Below are 13,665 nucleotides of genomic sequence, written 5' to 3'. Positions count from 1 at the left end.
GAGGGAGACCAATTGATGAAGATATGAACTACTATTTTAGAAGAGAAATGATGAGCGCTTGGGCTTAACCAGTGGAAGTAGGGACAGAGAGAGAACAGATATTCTTGCACAACTTACAAGAATTGGTGGCCTACTGGATGAGAAGAATAAAGGAGAGGGAGGAATCTGTTTTTGGTCTAAAATAGGTACGCAATAAATATGTTAAGGATAAAAAAAAAGAAACAGATTCCTCCCTCTCCTTTATTCTTCTCATCCAGTAGGCCACCAATTCTTGTAAGTTGTGCAAGAATATCTGTTCTCTCTCTGTCCCTACTTCCACTGGTTAAGCCCAAGCGCTCATCATTTCTCTTCTAAAGTAGTAGTGTCATATCTTCCTCAATTGGTCTCCCTCCTTTGAGCTTGCCCTTGACCATTTGACAGGATGGTCAGGAGAGACTGCTCTGAAGAGACAACATTTGAGCAGAGATCTGAATGTGGTGAAGATCAAATCATACAAATATCTAGAGGAAGAATGTTTGAGAACAGGTGATTGTCAGGCTTCTGGCTGGGAGGACAGTTTACATGGCACTATTTACTATAATAGAATATAAGTGAGCAAGGGAGCACTTTGCTCACTTGCTTCAAGGGAGCAAAAGAATTATAATGTAACCTTTGCCAACTTATTTGTTGGCCATGTGGTCTTGGGCATGTTACTGAAGTTATTTGAACCTCAATAACCTCCTTTATGAATGGAAATAGCACTAACTTTCTTATCTCACAGGATTTTTGTGATGGTCAAATAAGCTGAGATGGGTGAAGGTGCTCTGGAAATTGTAAAATGCTATACAAATGGAAAGTATTATTATTTGCTTACAGTCATTTAAGCTTTCCTGAAGAATGGACTTTTAAAGAAGACTTTGATTTCCGTGTGCTGTCAAAATCCATGAAAATAATAAATACCCCAACACCAGAGAAAAGGAAAGGCACTCATATTTTCCTCTGGGAACCAATTATGATGATGCCAACATTCCCTTTGTTCAAGCATTAGGATCTGTCAATCAGGTTGTGAAGTTTGTGTTAGGTTTTAAATGAGGTAGTAATATTTTTTAATATAAAGACTGGACATCGTCTTCTTTTTGACAAGAAAAATATGCCCTTCAACTAGCATGATTTAATCAAATATAATACCTTTTGCGGGGAGTAACCTCAAGAGCAAAGTTGAGTTACGCACATTTTCACAATCTCCTTCTCTTAATTCACTCCATTCCATTTACATACACATACACATGCGTGCACGCGCACACACACACACACACACACACAGCCATTCTTTGGGTTTAAAGCTATTTTTTGTTGTTTGTATGTTTTTTTCAAAATGCATATTTGTAAATATTTGTAAGTTCCGTAATGGTATTGTAGGGGCATTAAATTCCTACTCTCCATCGTGTTCCACAGGTTTGGTACTCAGTAATTGTGAACACTTAGATTATCTAGAGGGTTTTACTTTTCTGATTAACCAGTGCAATCTGACCTTTGCTCTGAACAACATCTACTTTGCAATAGTCAGGAGTTTGTCTTTGAGCCCAGTTCTGGGCTTCCTGGAATTTGGTTGGTAATGTATTCGTCTGAGAAGAAGTCAGGAAGTCAGCTGAGTAGTAATGACAACCTCAGCAAACAGTGGTCATTGATCTGTTCAGTCAAACTCTAGATGAGCTTTTCAACTACTTCCTCACTTGGGCCACACTCCTAAATCTAGAAGCTGAAGAGGCTTCTCAAGTGAGGTAGTGTAATCACGTTTTCCTGAGCAGCCACTGCCATTGTAGAGTCATCTCAATAGACTGAGAATTGGGTCCACTCCATCCCTAGACTCAACATATTTCTATTTTTGTAATTTCCTATAATGAATCTTAAGTTGAGCCAGATAAAGCTGCATTTATACAATACATAATTGGCCAGCTGTTAAATTGGGAGCCAATAGCTCCCAAGAAAACAGGAAAAAAATCCTCTCAAAAAAATTTCCATTTCAGAAGTGATTACCATTCTGTTTGTAATTTTGTAAGGTAATTTCACAAATGGAGTTCTGTACTAGCAAGAAAATAAACATCTGCAATTAATTATGCCATGCAAAGCATGTTGCCTGTTGCAAGACATAAGCTGAACCTTCAAACCCTTTGACAGCTTGACAGTTTCCAAGAGATATGCAACTAACTACTCAGCATTACTTTTTATTAGTTACCCAACTCAGAGGCAGATTATCATATTAGAAAGAGTATAGTTACCCTTGGTAAGGTTGCTGTGGAGACAGAACTGGTTTCTGTCCTAGCAGTCACTAACCCTGTGACCACTGAACACTTTACCATTAGTTCTTCTTACCTCAGTTTCCCCATCTTTAAATGGTAATGAATATACCTACATGATAGTCTTATAAAAATACTTAAGTTAACTCACGTAAAGTGCCTTGTTTAATGCCTGACACAAAGTACTCAATAAATGTTGACTCCTTTTCTTGTTCCCCTAAGAAAGATACTGAAAAGATTTAAAGGAAAAAAAAAAAGAAAGAACTTGAATACAAAGGAGAAGAGATGAAACTATCATAGATTAGTTTGTGCACTGGTTTAAGCTTCCTGTTCCTGCATCTAGAGCAGGGATTAGCAAACTGTAGCCCAAGGCCAGATCCAATGAGTCACCTGTTTTTATAACATCTGCAAACTAAGAATGGTTTTTACATTTTTCAGTGACTGAAACAAAAGTTTTAAAAAAGAATAATATCTTATGACCCATAAAATTGATATGAAATTTAAATTTCACTGGTCATGAATAGAGTTGTAAGGGAATCACAGCCATACTTATTTGTGTTATCTATGATTGTTTTCATGCTACAGTGGCAGAGTTGAGTAGTTCTGACAACAGAGACTTTATGGCAAAATCTACAATATTTGTTATCTTATTCTTTATGGAAAAATTTTGCTAATGTCTGATGTAGAATTTTCTATTGCACCCTCCCTTGCCCCTTGGGAATGGGCACAATATGGATCAATAAGAGGCAGTAATACAGAGTTAGGGCCACTTTTTAAAAATGCCTTACCTGAGGCATTCTGAAATTTCTTTCCTCTTATATCATAAAGGAGAAAAGAGAAACACCTTATTCCTTGTTTACTGCCCTCATTCCCCACCAACTACCTCACTGTCACCGGGAGAAAAGATCGAGGGACTCTGCTGACTCAGTAGCCCTGCTTCTTCAGCAATCACACAATTCCCCTGGGATGCTTCCCGTCTGCAGCATTGCCTTCCATTCAGTGAACAACCCCAATCGTGTAACACATGCCCCCTGAAAAAAGTCACCCCTTTACCTTCTACCTGATGACTCTGCTTCTCTCCCTGCATCACGCTCATTAATTCATGGAACAACAGGAGAAAAGTCTGAGATGAAGCATGTGGTAATTCAGCCAGGGACTTTTGATAGGGGACTCTATCAAAAAGTTTTTTTTTTTTTTTCTGTTTTGAAGAAACTGTCAGAAAATGTTTCTCTTTAAAATTGCTATCATTTCAGGGGGATCAGGGAAAAAGTCAGAATGAACTTCCCAGAATCAATACATTTCTATTCTGTGTGACTCCGGGAAGCGGTTATTGTCAATCAGGTATTTGTCCCTTAAGGATATTCAAACAAATATTTATTGGGAGCCTTCTATATTCAAAGAACCGTTGTGTATTAATCCATTTTCACACTGCTATAAAGATACTATCTGAGACTGGGTAATTTATAAAGGAAAGAGGTTAATTGACTCACAGTTCCACATGGCTGGGGAGGCTTCAGGAAACTTACAATCATGGCAGAAGGTGAACGGGAAGCAAGGACCTTCTTCACATGATGGCAGGAGAGAGAAAAGTGAGCAAAAGAGGAACTTGCCAAACACTTATAAAATCATCAGATCTCATGAGAACTCACTCACTAACACAAGAACAACACAGGAGAAGCCGCCCCCATGATCCAATCACCTCCCACTAGGTTCCTTCCTCAATACTTGGGGATTACAATTCAAGATGAGATTTGGGTGGGGACACAAAGCCTAACCATATCACATGGTATCTACATTTTATCTTGTTATGAATGAACATCATGGGCCCACATTGTACACGAAACTGTGAGTCTGGTGCCACTCTGCTATGGGTGGTGTTTACAGGTGGGGCTCACTAAGGTGTCCTGGCCAAGAGGACAGTCTCCTTCCTTCCCAACCTCACCCCTGCCATCCTGAGAAGGGAGCATGGTGTGGTGGACCTGGGCTCAAGTCCAAACACCAAACTGATATCTCAATGCACTGGAAAGTATATGAAAAAACGCTCTTCACTCTTAAAGTGCTATCGAAATGCTGGTTAATATTATCATGATAGATTTCTCACAAAATGTTTGATTTTTTATGCATGCTGGTTAGAGTAAGATACTTCTAGTAACAGAATGAAAAAGCAATTTTTCAAAGGATATGCAGCTGAATATGAACATGAAATACTGGAAAGCAGGCCATCTTTCATTTTCGAAATTGACATCAATTATATGAGCCTTTCTACTTGAAAGAAGTTTTATTTAAAGGCACAGTTCACTCATTTGTAATTCATTTAATTATGTGGGCTCCTATCATTATTTTTTATAGGAAAATAGAGTAATTACATCTAAAGGGCAAATATCCTTAAGAAACTGAAATTTTTAAAATGGGAAGTATGAACACAATTCCACATGCTGAGAAATTTAAGTAAAAAGTTTGTTAGATTTGCTCATAATCAATTAATAGGGTATTAAATGGCTCTTTTCCTGCTGTCTTAGAATTTCAGCTAATGCCATTCTAAAGAGAGGTATAGTAGACCATCCTCAAGAATTACTGGAGAGGATTGTTCTAGACTCATGACCTTTACACCATCATCCCTTGCCAGCAAATGTGAATATGATACAACCAGCAATTCAAAAATAATTGAAAAGAGGGATTAAGGTACCTGGTTGTGGGCCAATGGGGGAATGCAGGGTTATTTTGTCTGCCTTCCCCAAAATGGGAGTGGAGGTTGGGGCAAGAGCTTCTGGTGCTACAAAGCAAGTGCTGATAGGTCCAGGAAGATCTACTCCAGAAGAGCCTAAAGTGGGGAAACGCATCTAGCTCCCCAGTAGCTAGTTGCTGAGGCTCAGAACTCACAGGCTCACCTTAGGCAAGCTTGACATGTGACACATGTACGCGATGACCACTACTCGCTTCCTCATGGAGAATTTATTTTTTTTCTTTTTAGAGACAAGGTCTTGGCCGGGCGGGGTGGCTCACGCCTGTAATCCCAGCACTTTGGGAGGCCAAGGAGGGCGGATCATGAGGTCAGGAGATCGAGACCATCCTGGCTAACACGGTGAAACCCCGTTTCTACTAAAAATACAAAAAAAATAGCAGGGCATGGTGGCGGGCGCCGGTAGTCCCAGCTACTCGGGAGGCTGAGGCAGGAGAATGGCGTGAACCCGGGAGGTGGAGCTTGCAGTGAGCCGAGATCGCGCCACTGCACTCCTGCCTGGGCGATAGAGCAAGACTCTGTCTCTAAAGAAAAAAAAAAAATAATAATAATAATAATAAAAGATATAAGGTCTTAATGTTACCCCGTCACCTGGACTGGAGGGCAGGGGCATGATTATAGCTCATTGCACCTTCGAGTTCCTGGGATCAAGCAATCCCCCCGCCTCAGCCTCCTGAGTGGCTGCGGATACAGATGTGTGCCAACACGCCCGGCTAATTTTTCTTAATTTTGGTAGAGATGGGGTCTTGTTATGTTGCCCAGACTGGTCTCAGACTCTTGGCTTCAAATGATCCTCCCACCTTGGCTTCCCAAAGTGCTGAGATTACAGGTGTGAGCCACCATGCCTGGCCCTCATGGAGAATTCTGAAGGCTGCAGGCTGGGCCACAGTCTGACTTTCCCGGCCCTGGGCATTTTTGCCTTTATAGGTCCCTCCCACCATAATACTATCAATCTTACACATTATTTTTCATATACTTTTATGTCTTCAACATTTTTCTTCTGTCTTAGGAAAAATTTAGTATGTTTTCATGGGCCCTAAAAATTCTAATGTCCTATGACCCTAAGCTTTTATTTTTGCCTTCTGATTTTAAGTGCAACTAGAATATTTCCACGGGCCCCTAAAAGTACTTTGGGTGCCAGGCCTTGTGCCAGCTGTGCCTAAGGATCAGGTCGACCCTGGCTGGAGGAACCCGCCACAGAGTGGCAAGGCTGCATTCACACTGATACTGTCCAGCATCCTGTGAATTCCCTTTGGGCCACAGAAGGTAGCTTTGCTGGAGCCATCCTAATGGGAATTGGCCCAAGAAGATTTGCTGCTGGGGCGAGGTGACAAGATAAGACAGGGTAAAAGAAAATAATGCCCTTCCTGGTTTGTACTACATCCAGTTCAGTTCACTCAGCCAAGCAGCTATGGTGACAAAGTATGTCACTGGCAAACCTGTAAATGAGTCATCAGTTAGAACTTAACTACTTCTCATCTGGGACATTTAAGCATTTTCAAAAGTCTAAATACTGACTTTTGATTTATGTTACTAAATTGAGACTCCTTTTATGAACTTTGCATTTGATAGAAGGATAACTACTTACAAAGTAGATTTAAATTAGTTCAAAAAACTGTTTTAAATATTTTAGAAGTATTCTTTCACATAGAGATAATACTACCTGCTCTTCCATTTAGTAAAGCTTTCTATCTAGCAGTGAATTTGGTTATTTTGCATTATTTTTTATTAAATTTTTAAAAATCAAATTTTTTCAGGTGATTATTCTCACTCATCAAGATATTTTAACAAATTTTATTTAAATAATTGATTTTTAATTGTAGTGTCTATTTCAAAAAATATGAGAGCTATTCCTGCAAACTGGTAGCCTGTTAGCCAAATGCAGCTACAAAATGTGTTTGGGGGATCACTTATTTTTTTGATCTTTGCTTGTTGTGGTGAACCTGCCTTTCCTGTTGTGCATGTTGGCTGGCTCTGGGCCCGGCTCCCCCTTTTCACGGGCATGCACTCTCAGTTCACCACAGCCCCCCTTCTCCCTGTGGTGTCACACCCAACCCCTTCTCCCAGCTAGTTTACCTGCCTGGCTGCTGCAGACTTTGAGTTTGTGACCCTCAACTGATGGACACTCTCACCTCTGTTCTTGTAGTTCACTGATGTATCTATCCCCTAGGGCAGTGTTGGGCGTACAGCTGGCACTCATAAATGTTGTTGACTCACTGACTGAGGACCCACTGAGTAAGCCCTAAAAACTCTACTTCCTTCATAGGCTTTGCTGCCCCTGGCAACTTTCCTACCTTGAGTATTTCCCTTTTGGAGTACACTTAGAGTCAACTGTCCTCTCTCCTTAACTCCCTTATGAGCCTTAGACATTCTTTGATATGAAAAACTAATTTTTTTAGCAATCTTAGACACAGCAGAACTTTTCAAACATATTACAAGCCTAAGCCTTTCCAATACAAAATTTTATAGCCAGCAACCTTCAAAGAATCCAGAAATCAAGATCTCTCACCACCCACCAGCCTGTTCTGATTTTGGTTCTTCCTCCACATCTAGGTGCATTGCTGCTCAGAAAGTATGATGAATTATGAGAGTGCTTATTCATGTATGTCTACCCCAACCAGGGACCACTGCGATAGGCTGTGCAGGCTGTGCCCCCCACAGCTCTGGGACGCCATCCACAAGGGCTGCACAGTTGCCCTGCATGACCCCTGCCCCAGCTGCAGGTATAGGGGAAGGACAATATCTAAGATTTTAAGAATGGAAGAAACTATTTAGGTCATAGTCAACCCTTGATTTCATAAGTGGAGACACTGTAGCTCAGCAAGATTAAGTGACTTTTCTAAAGTCATATATTTAGCAACAGAACACAGCCAGAATCTAGGTCTCCTGACCTCACGTCCACAGTATATTCTAAGTCAACTTTACCAGTCGGCCCTGTCCTGCTCCATCCACTTTACGGCAGGGCCCTATAGAAGTCTGCCCATCCCACCTCTTCTTTTTTCCTGGGGCTCTCATAAGAAGAGCCAAAGAGTGCTCGTTCTTTCTTGAAACTGTATCAGGAGACAGCCCATGTCCTGTGAGGTCTGCAAAGCAGGGTGAATATACTCCAGGGGGTATGCAAGATGATCCATCAAATGGGGGTAGAAAACTCTAGAAGTTTTCTTTCCTTTAAATTATTATCTCATTATTTTGTTGTTGTCTGTTTTATGATGTTTATATAATTTTAGTTCAGTAATATATGAACATAATTTACAAATAAATGTCAGTGGTGTGCATGAAAAATAATTGTAAGAATTTTTTACTTTTTGAGACAGACTTCCCCAGGCCAGAGTGCAGTGGCACAATTTCAGCTCACTGGAACTTCCCCTTCAAGGGTCCAGCAGCTCCTGTCTCAGCCTTCTGAGTAGCTGGGATGACAGGCATACACCACCATGCCTGGCTAATTTTTGTGTTTTTACTAGAGACAGGGTTTCACCATGTTGGCCAGGCTGGTCTAGAACTCCTGACCTCACATGATCCGCCCGCCTTGGCCTCCCAAAGTGCTGGGATTACAGGCATGAGCCACTGCACCCAGCCTTTAAGAAAAAATTTAATAGACATTTATGACTCCACCCTTGGAGAGTCTGATTTATCAAGTTAGGGCTGAGGTCCATGGTTTTTTTTTTTTTTTTTTTGTAAGGATTGGGTTTCACCATTTGCCCAGGCTGGTCTGGAATTCCCGGGCTCAAGCGATCCTCCTACCTTGGCCTCCCAAAGTATTTGGATGACAAGCGTGAGCCACTGCACCCAGCCTAGGAATTTCTTTTTTAATATCCAAAGTGATTCTGATGCACAATCAGATTTTGGAACGACTACGCTAAGGTCTTGAGCATTCTGACCTAGGTAAAGTTAAGATGTTGATAAAGTTGTATATACAGGTCTAAGGATAACTATTTACTTTAGGCTTAAGGAAGAATAAAGTAATTTAATTGGAAAAGCTACATATGACCCATGGTATCCAGTATAGACTCAGATGAATGCCTGAACTGCTGAGTATGGATCTCTCCTTTGTGATGCTCAAATTTAGTTGAGCAAACTCTTTTTTTCACATCTTTTTCTGACATTAAACTAATAAGATATGTTTCAGCTAAATCATAAATCTGCATCCTCCTAAAGTTTGCAGTTCAGACTTTATGTCCATGCTGCCTCATTGATTTTGTGACTGTGCTCTGAGCACTCTACGGGCTTTTGTTTAATTTGCATCCATTTCCTTCATATTGAGAAATATGAAAGTTCAATAGTTGGGCAGCTGTGGCAAGAATTCATTCTTGCCCGAGGTCTAGGGTAATAATTGCAATGCAAGATATTTCTGGTTATTACCCCTTAGGTTCAATATCTCAAACACAACTCCAAAATATAAACTACCTTAAAGTTAGGCTTTGGCCAGGTGCAGGGGCTCATACTATGGTTCCAGCTACTTGGGAGGCTGAGGCAGGAGGATCGCTTGAGTCCAAGAGTTTGAGGCTGCAGTGAGCTATGGTCATGCCATTGCACTCCAGCCTGGGTAACAGAGTGAGACTCTGCCTCTACTAAAGAAAGAAAGAAAGTTAGGCTTTGTGAGCCCCAGTTTTTGTAAAGAGATACACTGTAAAAAGTATAGTCCAGAGGGTAAAGAGAATTAAAAAGGAACTGCAGTATCTTTCAAAATTATAAATACACATACCTTTTGACTTGCAATACTATTTCTAGAAATTCATATATATACTAAAATGGAAATACTTATATATACAAAAATAGCCCTTTCACAAGAGACTGTTTATTACAATATTATTTGTAATCACAGGAAATTTGAGACAGGCGGGTTCCCCTCAGAAATTAAATAAGTGCTAATTTAGTAATACAAAGGAGTATTTAGTGGCAATAAAAAAAAGAACAGTTTTAAAATACGATTTAGACAGCTCTTCAAAATACATTATTAAGTGAAAAAGCAATGAACAGAATGGTATATGCTACCCTTTGTATTTTTAAAAAAGAAAAGAAAAAAAAAAGAAAAACATGTACATACACAGCAACAAGGCCAGGTTTCTCCTTCCCTGCCCCTTCCCTGCTTGTGTGTCTCAGTTCTGCAAGTGCCTCCTCCCAGACCTCCTTGTCTGGGCTTCTTGTCTAGGCTTCTTCTGGGTGGCCCCTGTTTTCCAATAACCCTGTTTCTTCCTGTTACCCCATCTGATCAATGGAAGTAACAGCTTTCAGCTGTTGCTAGTCTCTGAGGTTGGTATTATTATTGTCCATTGTCTCGTCTACTAAGTGAGGAAATTGAAGCACAGTGATGGAGCCAGGATGGAAGCCCACACATTGTCACTCAAGCTTGAGCTTTTTTAACCATGGCACAATACCATTCACAGATACTAACACCCAAAACATACATATGAATATATGGTAGATGCTACATGCTTTAAGGGAGAATAAGACAAAAGACAGAGTTTCACTGGTGGAGATGGGTGGGAGGGTGATATCCCAGAAAGGCCTAAGAAAGTTACATTTAAGCTGACACCCAAAGGAGGATGGTTGTTAGTGGGGCTGGGGTCTGGGAGACGAACATCTTCGGCCTGTGCAAAAGCTCTTGAGGACAGAAAGAGCTCAGTATGTCCAGAAGGGAGGCTGATGAGAGAGACTAGTATAGCTGGATTAGAATCCAGCACAGGGGCAAGAGGAGGGCATGGGGTGAGCCTGGAAGGGCGATAGGGATCACTCAGGGCCAGGCCAGCCAGGTAAAAGAAATGAAGTCTTCTTAGAGCACCATGGAGCCACAGGAGAGAAGTGATGTGATCTAATTCATATTTTACAAGGGTCACTCTGTCTGCAGCACGACAATGGGATTTGGGTTGGGAATGAGGAAAGAAGAATGGGCAATAGTGGAAGCAGGCCAGGCGCGTGGCTCACGCCTGTAGTCCCTGCACTTTGGGAGGCCGAAGCAGGTGGATCACCTGAGGTCGGGAGTTTGAGACCAGCCTGTCCAACATGGTTAAACACTATCTCTGCTAAAAATACAAAAATTACCCGGGTGTGGTGGCACATGCCTGTAATCCCAGCTACTCAGGAGGCTGAGGCAGGAAAATTGCTTGAACCTGGGAGACAGAGGTTACAGTGAGCCAAGATTGTGCCACTGCACTGCAGCCTGGGTGACAAAACGAGACCTTGTCTCAAAAAAAAAAAAAAAATAGTAGAAGCAGAGAAATTACCAGTTTATTGCAGTAGTTCTGGTGAGAGAGGATGGAGAGTTGAACCAACATACTGCAGTGGGAGTGGGAAGAAGTGGTCAGATTTCAGGTATATTTCAGAGGAAAAATTAACAGGACTTGACAGCAGATTGGATGTGGCTGGTAAGCAAAGGAGAAGTGTCCAAAAGGGTTCCTGGCATTATGTGCTACCCAACAGACTCACTTAACCACCCAATACCCTTTCCAGATTAAGACCTTATACAGGTCGGCCCATCCTCACCACAAGCAAAACCACAAACCCAGCATGGAGGGCTGGATTTTCTTTTAAACAGGAACAATACAAAGTACTACGCGAATATCACCACATAATGGAGTAAGTAGATTCTTACTGTTAATTATGACTTAATCATTACTTATAATACGGCCTGTGGGCAAATGGATTTATAACCAACTTAGAAATGAGCCTATCAAACATAATCTATTTATAAGTCAGAATTAACTTGATAAAGAAAAAAATATATGTTTTCCATCTAATTTGTGTTTTCCAGGCCTGTCAGAGAGTTTTCCATGCCAAGAGGAGCCAACACTTTTTGCTACTGTGTTAAGGCAAATGTGATTGTCACTGGAGGTGAGAGGACGGTTCACATTACATAGGGGTTTTCTACTTTGCAAACATCGTTCTCTTCGAGTTTTGGTGCTAGGAAGAACACATTAAGGAATTTACAAATTTGTATCAAGTCAAATCTGTTTGTCTTTTTCTTTCTGGCGTCCGGATTTGACAACATACTTAGAAAAGCCTTCTTCAGCCCAAGAGTGTGTGAGAGAAATTTTCCTGTATTTTACTAGAATTTGTTCTTATTGTTTTGTTTTCTGTTTTACCTTTAGAGCTTTAATCCATCTGGAGCTTATTTTATGTATGAGAGCATGAGTTCCTAGGTCTCCCAGGAGACCTGGAGCCCCCGGCACTTATGTGTGTGTGTGTGCCTTTTTCTGGAGAAAAATTTCAAAATTTCATCAAATCCTCCAGAGGAGATCATGACCAAAAAGGTCAAGAGCCAATGGTTTAGAGTTAACAGATGAGAAGACCAGGAAGACAATCTTGAAGAATACCAACATTTAAGGGATAGGTTAGATAGAAAATAACAAAAAAGGTTATCTGCTAAGAGGAAGGAAAAAGGTAACACAATAAGTTTTGAGGGGGGAAGGTAGGAGACTGAAATGATCTTTGAGACTCAGACTCCTTATTTATAATACTGGGGTTTTAATATCCGTAGGATGGCCTTGAGCCTGGGCCCTGGAGTCAGACTGTGTGGGTACAACGCCTGGCTCTCTCACTTGCGAGCTGTGTGGTGGGCAGGCTATTCATTCCTTTAAGCTCCAATCCCATTTGTAAGTGGAGTTGATAATAATACCTACCCATAATGTTGTTATAGGAATTAAACTGACTGGGCTCCATGGTTTACACCTGTAATCTCAGCACTTTGGGAGGCCGAGGCAGGAGGATTGCTTGAGCCTAGGAGTTCAAGACTGCCCTAGGCAACATGAAAAGACTGCTAGTCTCAGCTACTCAAGAGGCTGAGGCAGAGGATCACTTGAGCCCAGGAGGTTGAGGCTGCAGTGAGCCATATTTGTGCTACTGCACTCCAGCCTAGGCAACAGCAAGAGCCTGTCTCAAAACAACAACAACAATAACAACAAAACTAAACTAATTCAAAGTCCTCAATACAAATTTGTTATTAATAATACAAACAATAAGAAAATAACACCTGGCCAGGCGCAGTGGCTCGCACCAATAATCCCGGCACTTTGGGAGGCTGAGACAGGAGGATCGCTTGAGCCCAGGAGCTCAAGACTAGCCTAGGCAATACAGTGAGACCTTGTCTCTACAAAAAAAAAAAAAAAAAAAAATTAAAAATTAGCTGAGCATTTGGTGTGTACCTGTAGCCCCAGCTACTAGAGAGGCTGAGGTGTGAGTATTGCTGGAACCCAGGATGTTGAGGCTGCAGTGAGCCGTGACTGTGCCACTGCACTCCATCCTGGATGACAGAGCAAGACCCTGTCTCAAAAAGAAAGGACGAAGGAAGGAAGGAAGGAAGGGAGGGAGGGAGGGACGGAGGGAAGGAGGAAGGGAAGGAAAGGAAGGAAGGGAGGGAGGGAGGAAGGGAAGGAAGGGAAGGAAGGAAGGGAAGGAAAGAAAGGAAGGAAAGGAAGGAAGGAAAGAAAGGAAGGGAAAGAAAGAAGGAAGGGAAAGAAAAAAGAAATAAACAGAAAAAGAAAAAGCAAGGAAGGAAGGGAGGGAGGGAGGAAGGAAGGATGCCTACTTCATAGGATGGTGTTTAAGATTAATTGAGATAATTTATGCTTGGTGCATAATAGGTTCTCAATAAATATTAATCCTCTCTGTTTAAACACATTGGCAAAATCACTTTGGCAAATGTGGAGGTTTTGT

General features: G+C 41.3%; 1 protein-coding gene and 1 long non-coding RNA gene across 2 annotated transcripts in view; one reads left to right on the top strand and one right to left on the bottom strand.

The window, feature by feature from the left end:
* LOC129532157 (uncharacterized) overlaps window positions 1-13,665 on the bottom strand; it is a 190,391-nt gene that overhangs the window by 42,810 nt on the left and 133,916 nt on the right. The window lies entirely within an intron of this gene.
* The window catches only part of WDR64 (WD repeat domain 64), a 149,604-nt gene that overhangs the window by 48,237 nt on the left and 87,702 nt on the right, over window positions 1-13,665 (top strand). Inside the window, exon 9 of the mRNA XM_031015516.3 lies at window positions 11,765-11,844. Coding sequence (XP_030871376.3) covers window positions 11,765-11,844 — 80 coding nt within the window. The remainder of the gene's footprint in view (window positions 1-11,764; window positions 11,845-13,665) is intronic.

The sequence above is a fragment of the Gorilla gorilla genome, chromosome 1 (assembly GCF_029281585.2).
Source record: "Gorilla gorilla gorilla isolate KB3781 chromosome 1, NHGRI_mGorGor1-v2.1_pri, whole genome shotgun sequence".
Taxonomy (NCBI): Eukaryota; Metazoa; Chordata; class Mammalia; order Primates; family Hominidae; genus Gorilla; species Gorilla gorilla.
The sequence above is the reverse complement of the archived record's forward strand: the minus strand, read 5'-3'. Positions and strand labels throughout refer to the sequence as shown.